Source organism: Chlorocebus sabaeus, chromosome 13 (genome assembly GCF_047675955.1).
Source record: "Chlorocebus sabaeus isolate Y175 chromosome 13, mChlSab1.0.hap1, whole genome shotgun sequence".
Classification (NCBI taxonomy): Eukaryota; Metazoa; Chordata; class Mammalia; order Primates; family Cercopithecidae; genus Chlorocebus; species Chlorocebus sabaeus.
The window spans coordinates 32,582,499-32,602,268 of record NC_132916.1 but is presented as its reverse complement, the minus strand read 5'-3'; the positions used below and the strand labels follow the sequence as shown (position 1 = coordinate 32,602,268).

Here is a 19,770-nt window from a genome sequence, read left to right as displayed (position 1 = left end):
AACTCACTACCAATTTAAATGCATAATTTCAGACAATCCTAAAACTAAGAGGAACTTTCAAAGTTCAACTAAGGCTATTCCCTCCCTTTATCACAGATACGTATGTTGTGAGGCTTCAACGAGATGAATCACTTGTTCTTTATATAACATTTTTTAAAAATACTAAAACATCTTTAAAGACATTGTTTTATGATAATTAGATTATCTTTGTGGTGTAGGGGAGATGTACAATCATCGACCAAAATTTAGAGGTGGGCAGACTTTTTCTATAAAAGACTGAATAGTAAATATTTTAGGCTTTGCAAGCCATATAGGGTCTCTGTTGTACTTTCTTCTTTTTCTTCTTCTTCTTCTTCTTTCAACTACCTTTAAAATTACAAAAACTTGGCTGGGTGTCATGGCTTATGACTGTAATTTCAGCACTTTGGGAGGCTGAAGCTGGAGGATCACTTGAGGCCAGGATTTGAAAGCAGCCTGGGAAACATAGTAAGACCTAATCACTACAAAATTGTTTTTAAAAATTTGCTAGGTATGGTGCATGAGCCAATAGTTCCAGCTACTCAGGAAGCTGAGGCAGGAGGCTGAAACCAGGAGTCTGAGGTTATAATGAGCTATGATTATGCCACTGCACTCCAGCCTGGGCCTGAGCAGGACCCTGTCTCTTAAAATATGTGTGTGTGCGTGCGTGTGTGTGTGTGTGTGTATGCACGTATACACTCTTCTTTTCTCACTAACCATAAAAAAACAGGCAGGTCAGATTTGCCCTGTGCAGCTGTGCAAGTTGTGATTTGCCAGCTCCTGAACGAGATAGTAAAACTGAAGCAACTAAAGAGATAATGTGTCAAATCACCTTATAAAACAATGATAAAATCAAGAGCAAAATTTAAATCTTCATACCTCATTCAGTATACCATTCTATATCTGTGAAAAATCTCTACTTTACCTGAAATTCATCAAAACATAGGAGACATGCTTCTTCACTGATTTCTTCAGCTATAGGAGCTATTGGGTCATATGATTTAGCCATGAATCCTGGTTTCCTTTTTGGCAAACTCTGTTTAAGGCGATGTATTCCTTAAATGAATGAAATTAAACACAGATGAAATACATTAGTGTATTTTAGACCATTATAACATTTTAAAAATCTCTAAATGAAACTTTAGTATGGACATAAAATTAAGTTTAAATTTCATGTAAAATCAAATTTGATCACTGAAATTGTTTGCATTTTCTGTACTTCAAAATAAGTTGTTCAAATATTATTGTGTTCTTATAGTTGTAAGGAAACTTCAAGGTCATTCCATTTCTACTCTTCAATCATTTCGGAAATTACAAGGTAATAGACAAGTGACTAGATGCATCAACACATCCACCTTAGTCGTGTATTTCAGGGATGAGAGCAGAGGATATGATCCTGCCTAAGTAGTGCATATTATGTCTAGCATATGCAATTAGAATGTGTCCTTATCTCTAGCCTAATACACTAAGGCCAGTCCACTTCATTCATTATGTGTGTACTAAATGCTGCAAGTATTAGAGGAAAAAAACACATGATTCCTGCTCTGGGGAGGTTACAGTGCAACTAGTAAACAAATCATGCAAAACTGGAATAACATAAGATCACTAGGAAAGCAATAAAGCTTATATGTGTATTCAAACTGAATGCCTACATGCTAAGGTAACACAGAATAAAGGACCTAATCAAGAATCACTTATTTAAACAGGTGCATTTTTAACATTTTTTATTGGCCCTTAGTAGAAACAGAAAATGCCTGAGCGTCATATAGTAATCTCTGTTCTCTGATTTGAAAGTATTAAATTAGTCTTAAGGACCAACTCTGGACACATTACTGACTGTTTCAACATAGCACAAAACAAATGGAACCAAATAAAATCTTACTGCAAGCAAAAATCTAATTTTTTAAAAGCATATATGTTCATTCAATGAAGAAAACCATTCTGTAGTGTTTTCCCACTGAAAAAAACTTTTTTCAGATCATTGCTTACTTTTGTGCACATCTAGCATGAAACCATGAAAATGAACCCGTTTTTTCCTCTTCATTTCCACATAAGCATAAAACATGTCCATCACCATTGTTTTTCCTGTACCTTAAAAACAAAAACAAAAAAAAATAAGAATACTATTAAATAGTATGTACTGATTGCTGTAATGATTGTTCATTAGCTTTGAGATAATGAAACCATACTCTTCCACTGGGAAGCTGAAGACTATGTCACTTCTTTAGAAGGGGGAGCTTACTTTGTATGTTAAACTAGCTAAAAATAAAACGCTGATATTACTCTTTTCTGTTAAAATCCTGTTTATAGGAAATACAACAATTGCTTAACATTACAGGGGCTATTTCCCCCTGAAAACTATGTTCATAAACTGGCAAGATTTACAGTCTTCTCTTCCAAAAGACACTAGCGTAAATAATTAAAAATTTATTGGGTCATTACTATGCATGAGGAACTGTTTTAGGCACTACGGGAAAATTCAAAAATGAAAAATAAGAGAAGAGGCTGCGCATGGTGGCTCATGCCTATAATCCCAGCACTTTGGGAGGCCAAGATGGGAGGATTGTCTGAGCCCAAGGATTCAAGACTGGCCTGGGAAACACAGCAAGACCCCCAACTCAAAAAAAAAAAAAAAAAAAGAAGAAAGAAAAGAGAAGAAAGATGAAATATAAAGATTAGTATCTAGGCCGGGCGCGGTGGCTCAAGCCTGTAATCCCAGCACTTTGGGAGGCCGAGACGGGCGGATCACGAGGTCAGGAGATCGAGACCATCCTGGCTAACACAGCGAAACCCCGTCTCTACTAAAAAATACAAAAAACTAGCCGGGCGAGGTGGCGGGCGCCTGTAGTCCCAGCTACTCGGAAGGCTGAGGCAGGAGAATGGAGTAAATCCGGGAGGCGGAGCTTGCAGTGAGCCGAGATCTGGCCACTGCACTCCAGCCTGGGCCACAGAGCGAGACTCCGCCTCAAAAAAAAAAAAAAAAAAAAAAGATTAGTATCTAACATAAATATTGAACATGAATCATATATGTAGATTAGAGCTAGAGAATTGCCAATTTTAACACTTCCATTTTTTAAAAGCTGAGAATATAGAGCTCTCAAAATAAAACCTACTTGAGGAAATTCTGATAGTCAATCCATATAATTAAATTATCTACTTTTCAATACTAAAACTTTTAATGACTACAATCGAATTAGTAGAGTAGAATACTCTTATCTGAGAATTCAGTTACTCAAGGCCCACAATCAATCATAGTCTAAAGATTTTAAATGGAAAACTCCAAAAATAAACAATCCTCAAGAATTAAATTATGCAGCTCTCCTGAGTAGCATGAAGAGACCTCATGCCATCCCATTCCATTCCACCCAGGACATAAATCATCCCTTTGTCTGGCATATCCACACTGTATTCACTACCCTCCCGTTGGTCACTTAGTGGCCTTCTCTGTTAAAAACATAGTATATAAGCTGGGCGCAGTGGCTCACGCCTGTAATCCTGGCACTTTGGGAGGCCAAGATGGGCAGATCACATAAGGTCAGGAGTTCGAGACCAGCCTGGCCAACATGGCAAAACCCTGTCTCTACTAAAAGTACGAAAATTAGCCAGGCATGGTGGTGGGCACCTGTAATCCCAGCTACTCAGGAGGCTGAGGCAGGAGAATAGCTTGAACCTGGGAGGTGGAGGTTGCAGTGAGATGGCACCACTGCACTCCAGCCCGGGCGACAAGAGAGAGACTCCATCTTAAAAAAAAACAAAAACATAGGGTTCAGTATTAAGTGAGGTTACAGGCATCCACTGGAACTATCCTCTATGAATAAGGGGAAACTACTGTAATTGAATATCCAACAGCCTGAGAATTTAAGCAGGTAGCATAAAATGTCTTATCCCCTCTCAGAAAGCCTAGGGCATTTGGGTCAGTGGCCCAAGCTCAGTTTGTACCTGGCATTCCTCAGTAAGCCAGACCAGCACGCGCTGGTCCAGTCTCACATCCTCCCTACTTCCTCGTCTCCCACCACCACAAGATTACTTCTTGTCTAGTAATTCCTTTGCAATTAATAGAATCCAAAGGCACTTCAGAAAGTCAGAAGTCTAAATCTTATCTTTTGGGTTTCCTCCATGCCACAAGATGACACTGGGCCCATGCCATTTGAACTGAAAATCCATAGAGGATTTGTATATGAAAAAACAATCCACCAAACATTTTTTTATGAAGAAGTCATTTTGATGGAAGGTCATTCATTGCAAAAATATTCAGTACGGTATCTCTTGATACAGTGATTAGCAGTAAGATTTTAAATAATTATATTTACCCAGAAAAATTAACAAAGTTTCAAATTCTGCTGCATGCAGTGTAGTATACTTATAGATTCAGAATAAAGTCATGAATTATCTAATCAAAAATACATTAATTAATCATTAGGGTAAAGCAAATCAAAACTACAAGATACCACTTTACTTACATTAGAACGACTATTAAAAAAAAAAGAAACAGAAAATAACAAGTGTTAGCAAGGATGTATAAAAATTGGAACCTGTGCATTGCTAGTGAGAATAACAATGGTACTGTCACTGTTGAAAACAGTATGGCAGTTCTTCAAAAAATTAAACACAGGACAAGTGCAGTGGTTCACGCCTATAATTTCAGCACTTTGGGAGGCCTAGGAGGGAGAATTGCTTGAGACTAGGAGTTCAAGAAGACCAGCCTGGGCAACATAGCAAGATCTCATCTCTACTAAAAATTTAAAATATTAGCCAGGTTTGGTGGTGCATGCCTGTAGTCCCAGCTACTCGGGAGGCTGAAATGGGAGGATTGCTTGAGCCCAGGAGTTCAAGGTTACAGTGAGCTATGATCATGCTACTGCACTCCAGCCTGGGCAACAGAGAGAGACTTTGTGTCCAAAAAAATAAATAACTAAACATAATGTGACCATGGGATCCAGCAATTCCACTTCTGAGTATATGCACAAAACAACTGAAAGCAGGGATTCAAACAAATACTTACACCTCAATATTCACAGCAGAATTATTCACAATAGTCAAAAGATGGAACAACCCAAACATCCATTAATAGATGAATGGATAAACAAAAAGTGGTATATACATAAAATGATACAGTTGGCCCTCTGTATCTAGTTTCCACATCCCCGAATTCAACCAACAGTGGATCAAAATTATTTTTAAAATAAAAAATAAGGAACAGGTGGATTGGCTTACGCCTATAATCCCAGCAATTTGGGAGTCCAAGGCAGGCAGATTACTTGAGTCCAGGAGATTGAGACCAGCCTGGGTGACATGGCACAATCCCATCTCTACAAAAAAATATAAAAATTAGCTGGGCATTGTGGTGCATGCCTGTAGTCCCAGCTATTCAAAAAGCTGAGGCAGGATGATCACTTCAGCCCGGAAGGTGGAGGATGCAGTGTGCTGAGATCATGCCACTACACTTCAGGACCTGGGTGACAGAGCGAGACTCTGCTTCAAAATAGTAATAATCAACCTATCATCATAATATAAACAAAAAAACAATACAGTATAACAACTATTATAGCATTTATGTACCACTTACATTGTTATAAGTAATCTAGAGGATTTAAGGTATACAGGACAACACACAAAGTTTATATGCAAATGCTACACCATTTTACATAAGGGACTTGAGCATTCTCAAATTTTGGTATCCAAGGGGATCCTGAAACCAATCCCCCATGAATACCAAGTATATTATTCAGCCTTAAAAAGGAATCCAACTCATATGCAATGTGCAATAATATGGATGAATCTTGAAGATATTTTGCTAAGTAAAATAATCCAGACCCAAAAGGAAAAATATTGTATGATTCCATTTATATAAGGTATTGAAGAATAATCAAATTCATAAAGACAGAAAGTAGAATGGTGGTTGCCAGGCCAGGGGCGTCAGAGGGTGGGATGTGGAAAATGTAGGAGAGAGGAAGAATAGGAAGTTGTTGTTTAATGGACACAGAGTTTCAGTTTGGGAAGATAAAAATGTTCTGAAGATGAATGGTGGTAATAGTTGTACAACAATATAAACAGACTTAATGCTACTGAATCATACACTGAAAATGTTTAAAAGGGTAAATTTTATGTAATGTGTTTTACCATAATAAAAACAATTGAATACATTTTTTAAAACCTAGAGTTAATATGCTTAACGGTAAAAGACTGAACACTTCTCCCCTACAATTTGACAAAGGCAAGGATGTCTACACTCATGTTCTGAAAATGGATGGTGGTAACAGTTGTACAACAATGTGAATAGACTTAATGATACTGCATTATATGCTGGAAATGTTTAAAAGGGAAAATTTTATGTTATGTATTTTACCATAATAAAAACGATTGAATACATTTTTTAAAACATACAGTTAACATGCTTATTTGTAAAAGATTGAACACTTCTCCCCTCCAATTTGACACAGAAAAGGATGTCTACACTCACTACTTCTATTCGACATTGTACTGGGAGTCCTAGCTGGTGCAAGGAGGCAGCAAAAAGAAATAAAATGCATAAAACTTTAAAGAAGTAAAATGGTGTTTATTGGCAGATAACCTAATTGTATATACACACAAAAAAAATCCTAACGAATCTACCAAATCACCACTAGAGTTAATAATTAAATTTAGCAAGATCATAGGATACAAGGTCATCAAAAAATCAACTGCATTTCTATAAACAGTAACGCATATAATGACATTTTGGTCAACAATGGACCACATATCCAATGGTGGTCCCAAAAGATTATGAAGAAGCCGAAAAATTTCTATCACTTAGTGATGTCATAGCTATCCTAACACAGAAGCATAATTAATTTTTTTTAAATAAATTTCGTGTAGCTCAAGTACACAGCACTGATAATATCTTGTATAAAGTAGCATACAGAAATGTCCTCAGCCTTCATATTCATTCACCACTCACTCACTGACTCATTCAGAGCAACTTCCAGGCCATTCATAGTCAAACAGGCATCCCATATTTTATCTATTATACTGTATTATTACTGCACCTTCTCTGTTTAGATATGTGTAAATAAACAAATACCATAGTGTTACAACTGCCTACAGTATTCAATACAGTAATATGCTGTACAGGTTTGTAGCACAGGAGCAATAGGTTCTATAATACAGCTGAGGTGTGTAGTAGGCACATGTATCCCTGCATCCAAGCCAGGGAGAACTATGCTTCCTAACTCCTAACCTTAAAACCAGCCTACCTTTCAACTGGTGAAATTAGAATCTGTGTCGATGTGAAACAGGTGAGGTGAAACCAGGAGGCAGGAGAAAAGGGGCTGATAAGCAAAATGTACTTTTATTCTCTTCTAGTGTACCAGAGAATTCATTAACCCTGCCATCACCACTGCAGTCGGCTGGTCAAGAGCTGAGGCTCTGTTGTGAGAAAGTCAGCTGTTGGGTATGAATGAAGCCACGAAATACTACTACCACAGCTTTTGGCTTCTATATGAGATGTGATAAACATTTTACAACAAAAATAATTCATTTCAAGATTGAACCATGATAATAATCCCTCCAACTCATACATCAACCCTACTGCAGTTCCCAGGATTTAGGTTCCACCTGGGTCAATCCTCTCAACACATCTGTGAAGAAAGAGGTGAAGTGAGCAGGACAAAGCCCAAATAGAGTGCAAGAATGAAAAGTGGGAAGGGAGCGCTACCAGGTAGGTATTCTCTATCCCATGAAGTCTCCTTAAAAATTATTTATTTAAATTTTTCTTTAAAAAAAAAACTTAAGAGATGAGGTCTCACTATGTTGCCCAGGCTGGTCTCGAACTCCTGAGCTCAAGCATGTTTATTTTTATTTCATTTTATTTATTCATGTATTTATTTATTTATTTTGAGACAGTCTTGCTCTATTGCCCAGGCTGGAGTGCAGTGGTGCGATCTCGGCTCACTGTAACCGCTACCTCCCGGGTTCAAGCAATTCTTCTGCCTCAGCCTCCTGAGTAGCTGTTTGACTACAGGCACCCACCACCATGCCAGGCTAATTTTTGTATTTTTAGTAGAGACAGGGTTTCGCCATTTTGGCCAGGCTGATCTGAAACTCCTAACCTCATTGATCCGCCCCGCTCAGCCTCCCAAAGTTGCTGGGATTATAGGCGTGGGCCACTGCACCTAGCCCAATTTATTTATTTATTTATTTTTAAGATAGGGCCTCACTCTGTAGCCCAGGCTGGAGTGCAGTGGTGCAATCTCAACTCACTGCAACCTTGATCTCCCAGGCTCAAGTGATCCTCCCACCGCATCCTACTGAGTAGCTGGAACTACAGGCACACACCACCATGCTCAGCTAATTTTTTAATTTTTTTGTAGAGACGGGGGTCTCACCTTGTTGTCCAGGCTAGTCTCAAACTTCTGGTCTTAAGAAATTATCCTACCTCAGCCTCCCAAAGTGCTGATATTACAGGCATGAGCCACCATGCCCAGCCTTCTTAAAAGTTAGTACCTGTTTCCCAAGTCCAAAAAAGGAAAAGAATAAAGAATAAGAGCTTATGGTGGCATTTTGAGGCTATTTTCCCAGAGAGCCCCCCAAATGAAACCTTTATCTTTTATTATCTATTTTATTTCATTTTTGAGATGGGGGTCTCACTCTGTTGCCCAGACTGGAGTGCAGTGGCATAATCATGGCTCACTGCAGCCTTGACCTCCCAGGCTCAAGTGATCCTTCCACCTCAGCCTCTGGAGTAGTTGGGACTATAGGCACATGCCACCTTGCCAGGCTAATTTTTGTATTTTTTGTGGAGACAGAGTTTTGCCATGTTGCCCAGGCTGGTCTTGAACTCCTGGGCTCAAGCAATCCACCCACCTCGGCCTCCCAAAGTGCTGGGATTACAGGTATGAGCCATCATGCCTGGCAGATTACCTATTTTATAAGTGGCCTGAACTAAACTTATTATAGCCACCAAAATGTTCATCTCACTTCCCATTTCAGAATTCCTTTCTCTTCCCCTCTCTATATTATAAGGATGTTTCCAAACAAAGGTTGCCACACACCCAAACTATATGAACATCCCATACTATCACATCTTTTCTATTGCTTTCAAACACTCAGATGAATAACTTGTAATGTGCTTCCCTTCAGTTAGTTACCATATGGCTGTATTTTCTAAACTAAAATCCAACAACGTTCATAGGGTTTAAAAAAAAGTCCTTTTACAGAAGTGGAAGCAGTTGTGCTTTATCAACCATCTCCATTTATGGTCAGCTGGTTAAGGTAACAGGAGGAACAAAGTTGTTGATTTTAGCAATGACTTAATATGAAAGTGAAGGTACTGGAAGTAAATGTTCTCAGGAGGCAGAGAATGAGCCCTGACAACAGGATGAGAATCTTTAATGGTGCCCAAAGGTGCAGTAACATAAAATTGATCCAGTGTCTATTATAAATTGCTTTCTAAATAAGAAGTAAGTATACATTGGTCTCAAAAGTACCAATTAGCCAATGAACTAAGAAAAAGAATAGTTTGAGCTTCTTTTCTGTAATTTCAAGAACTTAAGGAATTTTAAGGGGCAATCTCTAATGTTCACTTTTGTGAACTAAATTATTCTCTTTTATTAGATTAGCTAAATCTGGAAATATAAAATGGATATTCAATGCAAGGCATCAGTAAACAAATTAGAAAAAGAAAGAACAGTTTAGAAAGGAACAGTTTTATCTTTAAGGCATTAAAACTACTTATTCGGCCAGGCGCCATGGCTCACACCTGTAATCCCAGCACTTTGGAAGGCTGAGGAGGGCGGATCACAAGGTCAGGAGATCGAGACCATCCTGGCTAACAGGGTGAAACTCCATCTCTACTAAAAACACAAAAAATTAGCTGGACGTGGTGGCAGGCACCTGTAGTCCCAGCTACTTGGGAGGCTGAGGCAGGAGAATGGCGTGAACCCGGGAGGCAGAGCTTGCAGTGAGCCGAGATCGTGCCACCGCACCAGCCTGGGTGACAGAGCAAGACTCCATCTTAAAAGCAAACAAACAAACAAAAAAACTACTTATTCAATGCCCTTTTTTTTTCTTCTCCTAAAAATGTTACTAAGATAATATTCCCTGCCATTACTCCCTCATAACACAAATGTGTTGTGGCTATAGGGGAGCCTAGAGTGTGAATATTAGTCTAGTACAAAACTGACCTCGTTACATGTGAATGTGAGTTTTGAGTATGCCAGTAGAAGAAATAATTGATTGACAGTAAACTGAGGGATTAGAAAAAAATAAAATTAAAAAATTAAAAAAGATATCAAAGAAATAATTGAAAGCAAGGAGGCAATAAAGCCAAGTAGAAACCCCTTCATGATATCAATGACTGAGGGTGGCCAAGGAGAGGTTTAAGACTAAGAGAAAAGGATTTGTTTGAAGAAAATAGAAATCACAAAACAGAATATTTCAGTAAGAATGAGGTCAGAGAAGACTTCATAAGCAAGACACTACATGATTAGGAAAACCTGGAAAGAAGTAACAACTCAGAAGGTTTCCATCAAAATGTGAGTCTTTCTGCCCAATGTCTACAACCGGGAGACCAAGGAAATGTTACCACTTATGCATTAAGAGTATCTACTATCAATTACATTAAAGATAATAACGACTAAATTATTCATCTTAGTGCTTAGGTTATGACTAGAAATATTAGTGGAAACTAAAAGTAAAAAAGAACAGCTTATTTTTTTAAAAAGTAGTAAGCTGAGTTAACGAGTCATGGAATCCTGATTTGTCTAATAACCTATCTGTAGATGATTTCCTTCCCTGAGATTAATTACGTTATACATTAAATAATGTTTGCACCCTAACATGGTGACTAATTCTGCCCTAGACTATAGCCGTATCCTAGGAGAAGTAAAGTAAAAGCTGAGATACTGCCCTCTCTCCCCTTTCTTCTCTCCCTGCCTTACCCTGCCTCATCCTATTCCCTTGCTGGTAACAGATTGAGGGATAGAAATAGAAATTATCCCTGAGCAAAAGCTGAGAAACTTTCTGTTTTGCCCACCCAAAACTTATTTTAACACACTTACCAACATCTCCATAAACATACAGGCCCCTGGGAGGTTTGCTCCTTGAAAAAAGCTGCAAATTAAGAACAAATTATAAATCTCTACCATGCAAATAATTAAATATAATCATATACATAGTCTTCCTAACTGTCCTATATACACAACCAAGAGGGACTATTATATACAATAAGTAAGAAAAAACTTGATGTAAAAAATGTATAAAACTGAAATATTATGCAGCCTTAAGGGAAAAAACTCTAACATATACATGAATGAACATTGAGGACATTATGCTAGGTGACATAAACCAGTCACAAAAAGACAAATACTATCACTCCACTTACATGAGGTACTTAGAAGAGCGAAAAATTAAAGAGACAGAAAGTAGAAGTCAGGCGCTGTGGCTCACACCTATCATCTGAGCACTCTGGGAGGCTGAGGTGGGAGGATCACTTGAGCCCAAGAGTTCAAGACCAGCCTGGACAATATAGGGAGACCTCATCTCTGCAAGTAGTTAAAAAGAATTAGCCAGATGTGGTGGCATGTACCTGTGGTCCCAGTTACTCAGGGGACTGAAGTTAGAGGACTGCTTGAACCCAGGAGGTCAAGGCTACAGTGAGCTGTGTTCACACCACTGTACTGCAGCCTGGACAACAGAGCAAGACCCCATCTCAATTAGAAAAAAGTAGAAAAAGGGGTTGCCAGGGGCTGGAGGGAGGAAGGAATGGGGAATGATTGTTTAATGGGTTCAGAGTTTCAGTTTTACAAGATGAAAGGAGTTCTGGAGATAAATGGCAGTGATAGTTGCATGACATTACGAATGTATTTAATACCACTGAACTGTACTCTTAAAACATGAAAAATGGTAAATCCTATGTGTGTATTTACCACAAAAGAAAATTGGAAAAAAATGCTATGAAGCCCCTCTTAGGATTCATTACAGGAGGCAATAACCATAGTAGCCCCCAGCGAGGGGTTCACAGTCACACAACTTGAATGTACATCCCCTCTACCATTTACCATCCATGGAGTCTTTCCCTTCTTTCCCAGATGGGCTCCCCAAACAATGGCAGCTAGGCTCATTCTCAGCAATTAATGAGTACAGTAGAAGAATTTTTCTCAAGAAACTGAATGATCTCCAGACAAAAAGGCCCAAAGGCACTTATGTTGGTTAAGCTTCTCCCAAAGAAAGACCTAGATCCTTACCAGATTACCTTCTGGTAAAGCACACCAGTCACCAAACCTCTCAAGCTGGAGCTTCAATCAGCTTGTTAATACCAATGGTCAATAGATATTTGGAAGAAACTTCCAAGATAAAAGTCAGAGACCAGAACAAATATACAGAGGGGAATAAACTCAGAGGAAACAGAGGACTATCCAGACATATTAAAAAAAAAAAAAAAAAAAAAAAACCTCAAAAATAAAAGTGGGCCGGGCACGGTGGCTCACACCTGTAATCCCAGTACTTTGGGAGGCCAAGGTGGGCACATTGTTTGAGCTCAGGAGTTTGAGACCAGGCTAGGCAACATAGCAAAACCCTATCTCTACAAAAAAAAATACAGAAATCAGCCGGGCATGGTGGCGAACTCCTATAGTCCCAGCTACTTGGGAGGTTGAGGTGGAAGGACTGCTTGAGCCCAGGAGGTGGAGACTGCAGTGAATCAAGATCACACCACGGCACTCCAGGCTGAGCAACAGAATGAGACACTGTCTCACTCAATCACAATCAATCAATAAAAATAAAAGTGAAGTCAATATAATAATATACTGAGGAAAAATAAGAGAAGCTACTAAAACCATATAAAGCATAGTGGGAGAAAGAAATTGTCACTTCAATAAATGATGTTTAGGAGGCTGAGGTGTTAGGATTGCTTGACCCCAGGAGTTTGAGACTAGCCTGGGCAACAAAGCAAGACACCATCTTTACAAAAAAGAGATTGTTTCCATTGCAGAGAAATGATTTCCTACTAATCCATCCAATCTATTCATCAAGTGTGAAAATGGAAAATTGTCCATTCATACATTCAGGGTATGAAAAAACTTCCCACTCACCAAGAAGAAAACATAGGCTCTGGGAAATGTAGAGGGCCCCTGGGAGGGAAAAAAGCTTGTCAGAGGGAGGCTTGCTTCTAGGACCACAGTGGCACTGCAGGTCAGGAAAGCAGTCAGTTCCAGAGCAAAACTGGAAACTGAAGGGCTCTGGAGATGAAGCAAAATGGAACTTCTCTTACCTAATGCTATTATCAACCCAAATAACCATCTTGAATTTTGTTACACTTAGAAGAGTAACCTTCAAACTCTGCAGCAGTTCCTAAACACCTCTGCAAACAACAAGGTATGATAGGGTGGAGTGAGTTCAGAAAGGGAGGGTAAAACAGAAAAAAGTGAAGATTATGCCACTTAGCATCAACCAGAGTAGTCAATAATTTGGCAGAGAACATTCTCAAAACCTAGCTTTCAGGGTTTCATCCATAATGCTTTTGGTTTTGTCTTATTTTATTTTATTTATTTTAGAGACAGGGTCTCACTCTGTCACTCAGGCCTCGAACTCCTGGACTCAAGCAATCCTATTGCCTCAGCCTCCTAAGTAGCTGGGGCAGGCGGACACCACTACATCCAGCTAATTATTATTTTAAAAAAACTCTCCTGTAGGCTGGGTGCAATGGCTCATGCCTGTAATCCTAGCACTTTGGGAGGCCAAGGCAGGCAGACCACTTGAGGTCAGGAGTTCAAGACCAATCTGGCCAACATGGTCAAACCCTGTCTCTTCTGAAAATACAAAAATTAGTTGGGCGTTGTGGTGCATGCCTGTAATCTCAGCTACTTGGGAGGCTGAGGTGGGAGAATCGCTTGAACCAGGAGGCGGAGGTTGCAGTGAGCCGAGATCACACCACTGCACCCAGCCTGGGCAACAGAACAAGACTCCATCTCAAAACACAAGCAAACAAACAAACTATCCTGTAGAGATGGGGTCTCACTATGTTGCTCAGTCTGGTCTTAAACTGCTGCCTAGGCCTCCCAAAGCGCTGGGATTGCAAACATGAGCCACCATACCTGGCCTGCTTTTGTTTTATAATTTATGGGTTCATTCCAACCTGCCTCACAAACCTCTCTTGTTTTCTAGTTCCTTTTTGCTTTCTTTCTCTATTAAATGTAGCTTGTGCCTTCTAGACCTCACTCACAGTCTAGGCCAGACAAAAGGATCTTCTTTGCTTTGACTCTGCCATCTGGATGGCTTCCTAGTATCTCTCTGCATGTTAACTCCCCATCTATTCTTAAATCTCCACTCAAAACAGTTTTCTACTCCTGCCAAAACTTCTTAATTTTTCTTGGTTTTTTTGTTTCTTATATGAACCATTATCATGCACTGGTTATTCTATTTTCAAGTGCCAGAAAAAGCATTATGCTCTTAATTTTAGAACAGCTTCAAATTGGAAAACTTGCATAAAACCTAATAATCTCTAAGTATATTCTATGTATGTGAAATTTTTTGAAAGCAGCATTTTGTATAGGCAACTGAGAGTGTCATAGCAATTCACAATTCTTCACAATACATTTTGTGGGAATAGTTTTAAGGCCTATTCTGATACTGCTACATGATATAATCAAGATAGGGTGAATAAATGAAGTTTAGGGAAAAGAAATGAAGAAAGATGGCGGGGGGGGGGCGGGGGAAGATTGCATGGAGAGAGCTGAATGCTGCTAAAAAAAAAAAAAAAAAAAAAAAAAAAGGTTGGCCAGGTGTGGTGGCTCACACCTGTAATCCTAGCAGTTTGGGAGGCCCAGGTGGACGGATCACTTGAGGTCAGTAGTTAAAAACCAGTGGCCAACGTGGTGAAACCCCGTCTCTACTAAAAATACAAAAATTAGCCAGCCATGGTAGCAGGCTACTCAGGAGGCTGAGGCAGGATAATTGCTTGAACCTGGGAGGCAGAGGTTGCAGTGAGCCGAGATCGCACCATTGCACTCCAGCCTGGGCGACACAGCAAGACTCCACCTCAAAAAAATAAAAAATAAAAAGAGAGAAAAATTTGCGCTCATGGTCCTCTCTTCTATTTTTCCCTCTCAACTCAATATATTTTAGAAAGAGCACTTTAGCAAATACCACATTCTATATTACATATATAATCTGTTATGTTGTATTATATTTTATAGTAATATTTAGAAGATGACAAAGAGATACTGCTGTGCCAAAGAAAAGATCCTCAAACATCTAAGATCACAAATACCTCGTATCACATGAATACTGTATAAGATGGAGATTTTAATATAAGCAAATTGATCAACAAAATGGATACCCTCCTAACAAGAATCATTAGACATAGATATAGTCTATCTAAACAATATTATATACTCGACTTATTTTTACTTGGGGAAACAAGCTAATTTCCTCCTCATAAAAATTTCAGTTTTCTAATAATTATTGAAATTATTTTAAGGCACTTAAAAATCTATGTCTTAAGGGAAAAATCAGAGAATCAAATGGAGAAAAGTAAGACTAATCAGAAGGCTATAAAATGGGTCCTAAAGAAGTTTTTGAATTCTTTATTAATAGTAGTGATTTCAGGGAGAGGAAGGTTTACACGGTTTTCTTCTAAATGACTGTCCCTTAGGAACCCACATCATTTGCATGCTCCTAATTTAGATTTCTCAAAACTTAACGCTATTTTTCTGTTCTATTAAATTTCCTTCCTTAAATTTAATTCCCTAAAACTTGTCCTTATGTCTCAGAAATCACAGTGAACTCCACACTTACACTGTTTCTTGGTGCTGGTTATTCTCCATGTGCTCCCCTCCCCTGATGCCTTCTCCCTCCTGTCTGTGCCCCAAGAGACTGACCTTTCTGGCTGGCTCCTGGCTGGTTCAGCCCATGGGAGGCATTCCTTGCAGGAAATAGGAGAGAGGGCACAGAAAGGGATGGGTCATTCTCTCCCATCCCTCCCTGCTTCAGAGATGTGTCTCAGTAGAGCCACATCCCTCCAGACCAACAAACAGCCCATCCCTCAGGCCACAGCTCCAGCTCTCACCAGTCTCCTCCTTTGCCCTTCCATCCCTTGTTTGCTACCTTAAGCCTGCCCATGCCTCTCTATGTAGTCTCTAAATTTGGTCTTTACTGAAACATCTACTGTGAATTGTTTTCTACCAGGACTCTGATACATTCCGGACTCCCAAAATGCACACACGTAACATTAGACTCAGACTTTAAAATCTGAAATGATTAAGTTTCTCTAGTGACCAGTTATAAGATTTGTCACAAGTTACCTGTATTTTAGGGAGTTTGTAGAGTAGGATGATGACACCTTCTCTAATGGGCTTTTGATGAGGATCCAGTGACATCACCTTTTAGATTGCGCAGATAGATCGTAAGCTTAAGGATGATGTTGGAAGACGGTGATAACCTACCACCAACCTCCACCAAGCATAAGAGATATGGCAGAAGAGTATTAGAGTTGAACCCAAAAGATCTAGGTACAAATCCTGGCTGGCTATTGATTAGCTAGGTGACCCTGGGTAAGCCCTCTCAACTCTCCAACCTGCTGTCTCCTTATCTGTTGGGTGCAGGGCCCAGCATAGAGAATTTCCCTGTCACTGCTCACCTCTGCATGTGTAATCACGCCAAAGACTGTAAGCATAATGTGCTTACCAATACCTGTTTATACTCAGACCTGTAATTCATGGAAAAAGAAACACCACACCCTTTGACACATCCCTCTCAAAGATCTGAACAATACAATTAGTAAGTTCAAGCAATTTATATCCATATAAACTCTAAACCCAACAAACCAAGAATACATTCAAGAACAAGCAGCATGATTTCAAATATAGTCCATATGCTAAGCCAGAAAGAAAACTTCAATAAATTCCAATGAATCGAATGTACTCTGAACATAATTTAATAAAATTACATATAAATGATAAAAAGATAGCTAAAAATAGAAAAATCTCATACTAAAATATATACCCTTCCATGGACTTCACCCAGATTGCTGAGGATTGCTGAAAAAAGTCTGACAGTCGTGCAGAGTGGACCCTCTCTCTGGGCCCTCCATACTGTCAACAATTCTGTTTCCCTGGTGAGTTCACTGTGTCTCTGCAAAGAATCTCTGGAACCTTCTTACTTCCCATTAAGCAAAACTACATTTCACTCATCACTTTCAGAAGATGTCTCCTACTTCTTCATAAAGAGAGAACAGAAGGCATTGGGTTGAAAGTCCTTCAACTTCCTATGTGAAACTGCAATCCCACCCACATCTGCACCCATCCATTCCTCCCTCCTGTGACATTCCTCCTGTTACAAAGGAAAACGATTCTTCTTCCTGTCCTTCTTCCAACCTTCTATCAGTGTTTAATTTCATACCTCATCTACCTTCTCAGGAACCAGGGCCCATCAAATCAAATTCCTCTTCTCTTGTAATCCTTCTTATCAACAGCTTATAAAGCTGTTGATTTATAAAATGTTTTCCAATTAATTTACTTTTACTTGAAGTGTAATATTTCACAAGACATAGGCCCAGAGACCATAAGGGAAAAAAATAGATACATAAAAATAGTGAAATTAAGGCAGGGTGTGGCGGCTCACACCTGTAATCCCAGCACTTTGGGAGGCTTAGGCTGGCAGATCACTTGAGGTCAGGAGTTCGAGACCAGCCTGACCAATATGGTGAGACCCTGTCTTTACTAAAAATACAAAAATTAGCTGGCTGTGGTGGCGCACGCCCGTAATCCCAGCTACTTGGGAGAGGCTGAGGCAGGAGAATCGCTTGAACTTGGGAGGTGGAGGTTGCAGTGAGCTGAGATCACACCACTGCACTCCAGACTCGACAACAGAATGAGACTCCATCTCAAAAAACAAAAAACAAACAAACAAAAAAGACCACTGAAATTAAAACTTTCTATTAGAAAAAATCATAAGGAAGGAAAAACAGCAAATAAACTGCAAAAAAAAAAAAAAAATTGCATCAGTTAGGAGTCCTATTCAGCCATAAAAAAGAATGAGATCCTGTTATTTGCAACAACATGAATGAAACTAGAGGTCATTACATTAAGTGAAATAAGCCAGGCACAAAAAGACAAACACCACATATCCTCACTTATTTGTGGGATCTAAAAATCAAAGCAATTGAACTCATGAACATAGAGAGTAGAAGGATAGTTACCAGAGACTGGGAAGGGTAGTGAGAGGCTGGGGTGGCAGGGGAGGTGGGGATGGTTAATGGGTACAAAAAAATAGAAAGAATAAGTTCTACTATTTGATAGCACAACAGAATGACTATAGTCAATAACTTAATTGTAGATTTTAAAATAACTAAAAGAGTATATAATTTGATTATAACACAAAAGATAAATGTTTGAGGGGCCAGATATCCCATTCTCCATGATGTGATTATTTCACATTGCATGCCTGTATCAAAATATCCCATGTACCCCATAAATAGATACACCTACTATGTACCCACAAAAATTAAAAACTAAAAAATAATTTAAAAGAATTTCAGTAGTTCACACCTGTAATCCAGCACTTTGGGAGGCCAAGGAGGGAGGTGAGGAGTTTGAAACCAGCCTGGCCAACATGGTGAAACCCCATTTCTACTAAAAATACAAAACTTAGCCAGGAGTGGTGGCACACACCTGTAATCCCAGCTACACGGGAGACTGAGGTGGCAGAATCACTTGAACCCGGTAGGCAAAGGTTGCAGTATGCAGAGATCATGCCACTACATTCCAGGCTGGGCAACAGAGCAAGACTATCTCAAAAAAAAAAAAAAAAAAAAATTAAAGAATTTATTTTCTGCCTGGGTACAGTGGCTCATACCTGTAATTCCAGCACTTTGGAAGACCAACATGGGCAGATCACTTGAAGCCAAGAGTTTGAGACCACCCTGGCCAACATAGTAGTGAAACCCCATCTCTACTAAAAATACAACAATTAGTCGGGTATGGTGGCACGTGCCTGTAGTCCCAGCTACTCAGGAGGCTGAGGCATAAGAACCATTTGAACCTGGAAGGTTAGATAACATTACTAAATGAGTGTTAAATTTCTGGAATGCGATGATGATAATATAGTTATGCAGGAAAAGGTCCTTGTGAGGCGTTATATGTGATATATTTAGGGGTCAAGTGTTATGATACAACTTACTTGTAGATGGTTCCAGAAAATAAGATATTTAGAGGAAAGGTTAAACAAATGTGGCAAAATGTTAACCATTAGTGGATCTAAGTATATTGCTGAAATTTTTCAAAATGAAAAGTTGTAAAAAAACAGAAAAAAATTTGGTAAGGTGACTAATTACTGTATTACTTTTACTTTTGAACTAAACCTAAAATTATTCAAAAATATCTGCATATTTGCATTGTAGATATTTGCTTTCAAAACTGTTATCAAAACTATTCCTTTACTGCAAACTAAAAGAATGTATGTCATCCATCATTCCAAATATTTTGACTTAATGATTTTAGCATTATCCTTTGTTCCCTATGATATCAAAATTCTAGTATTAAAAAATGATCCAAGGTGATTCTCATCAAAGTTATACATTGAAATAGCACGTCCTCTGCCTTTCTGGGTCACTATCCACCTGCTACTCTGGCATCATTTCCACTAGGACAATTAGATAATAAGGGTGGTGCTGTTAAAATAAAAAGTGTTGTTTTCAATTTGTTTAAAATGCAGGAATACTACTTTTCCTGTTTCTCTCCATTCCCCCCACCATTGCATTATTATCTCCCAAAATGATAG

The 19,770-nt window shown here is 39.0% G+C and overlaps 1 protein-coding gene across 9 annotated transcripts in view; it reads right to left on the bottom strand.

Annotated features, from left to right (window-relative positions):
• The window catches only part of AFG1L (AFG1 like ATPase), a 247,255-nt gene that overhangs the window by 151,614 nt on the left and 75,871 nt on the right, over nt 1-19,770 (bottom strand). For all 9 annotated transcript variants that reach the window (XM_073022389.1, XM_073022390.1, XM_073022391.1 and 6 more), the window contains 3 exons: nt 11,055-11,106; nt 2,008-2,109; nt 944-1,074 (listed from right to left, as the gene is read on the bottom strand). In XM_073022389.1, coding sequence (XP_072878490.1) covers nt 944-1,074; nt 2,008-2,109; nt 11,055-11,106 — 285 coding nt within the window. The remainder of the gene's footprint in view (nt 1-943; nt 1,075-2,007; nt 2,110-11,054; nt 11,107-19,770) is intronic.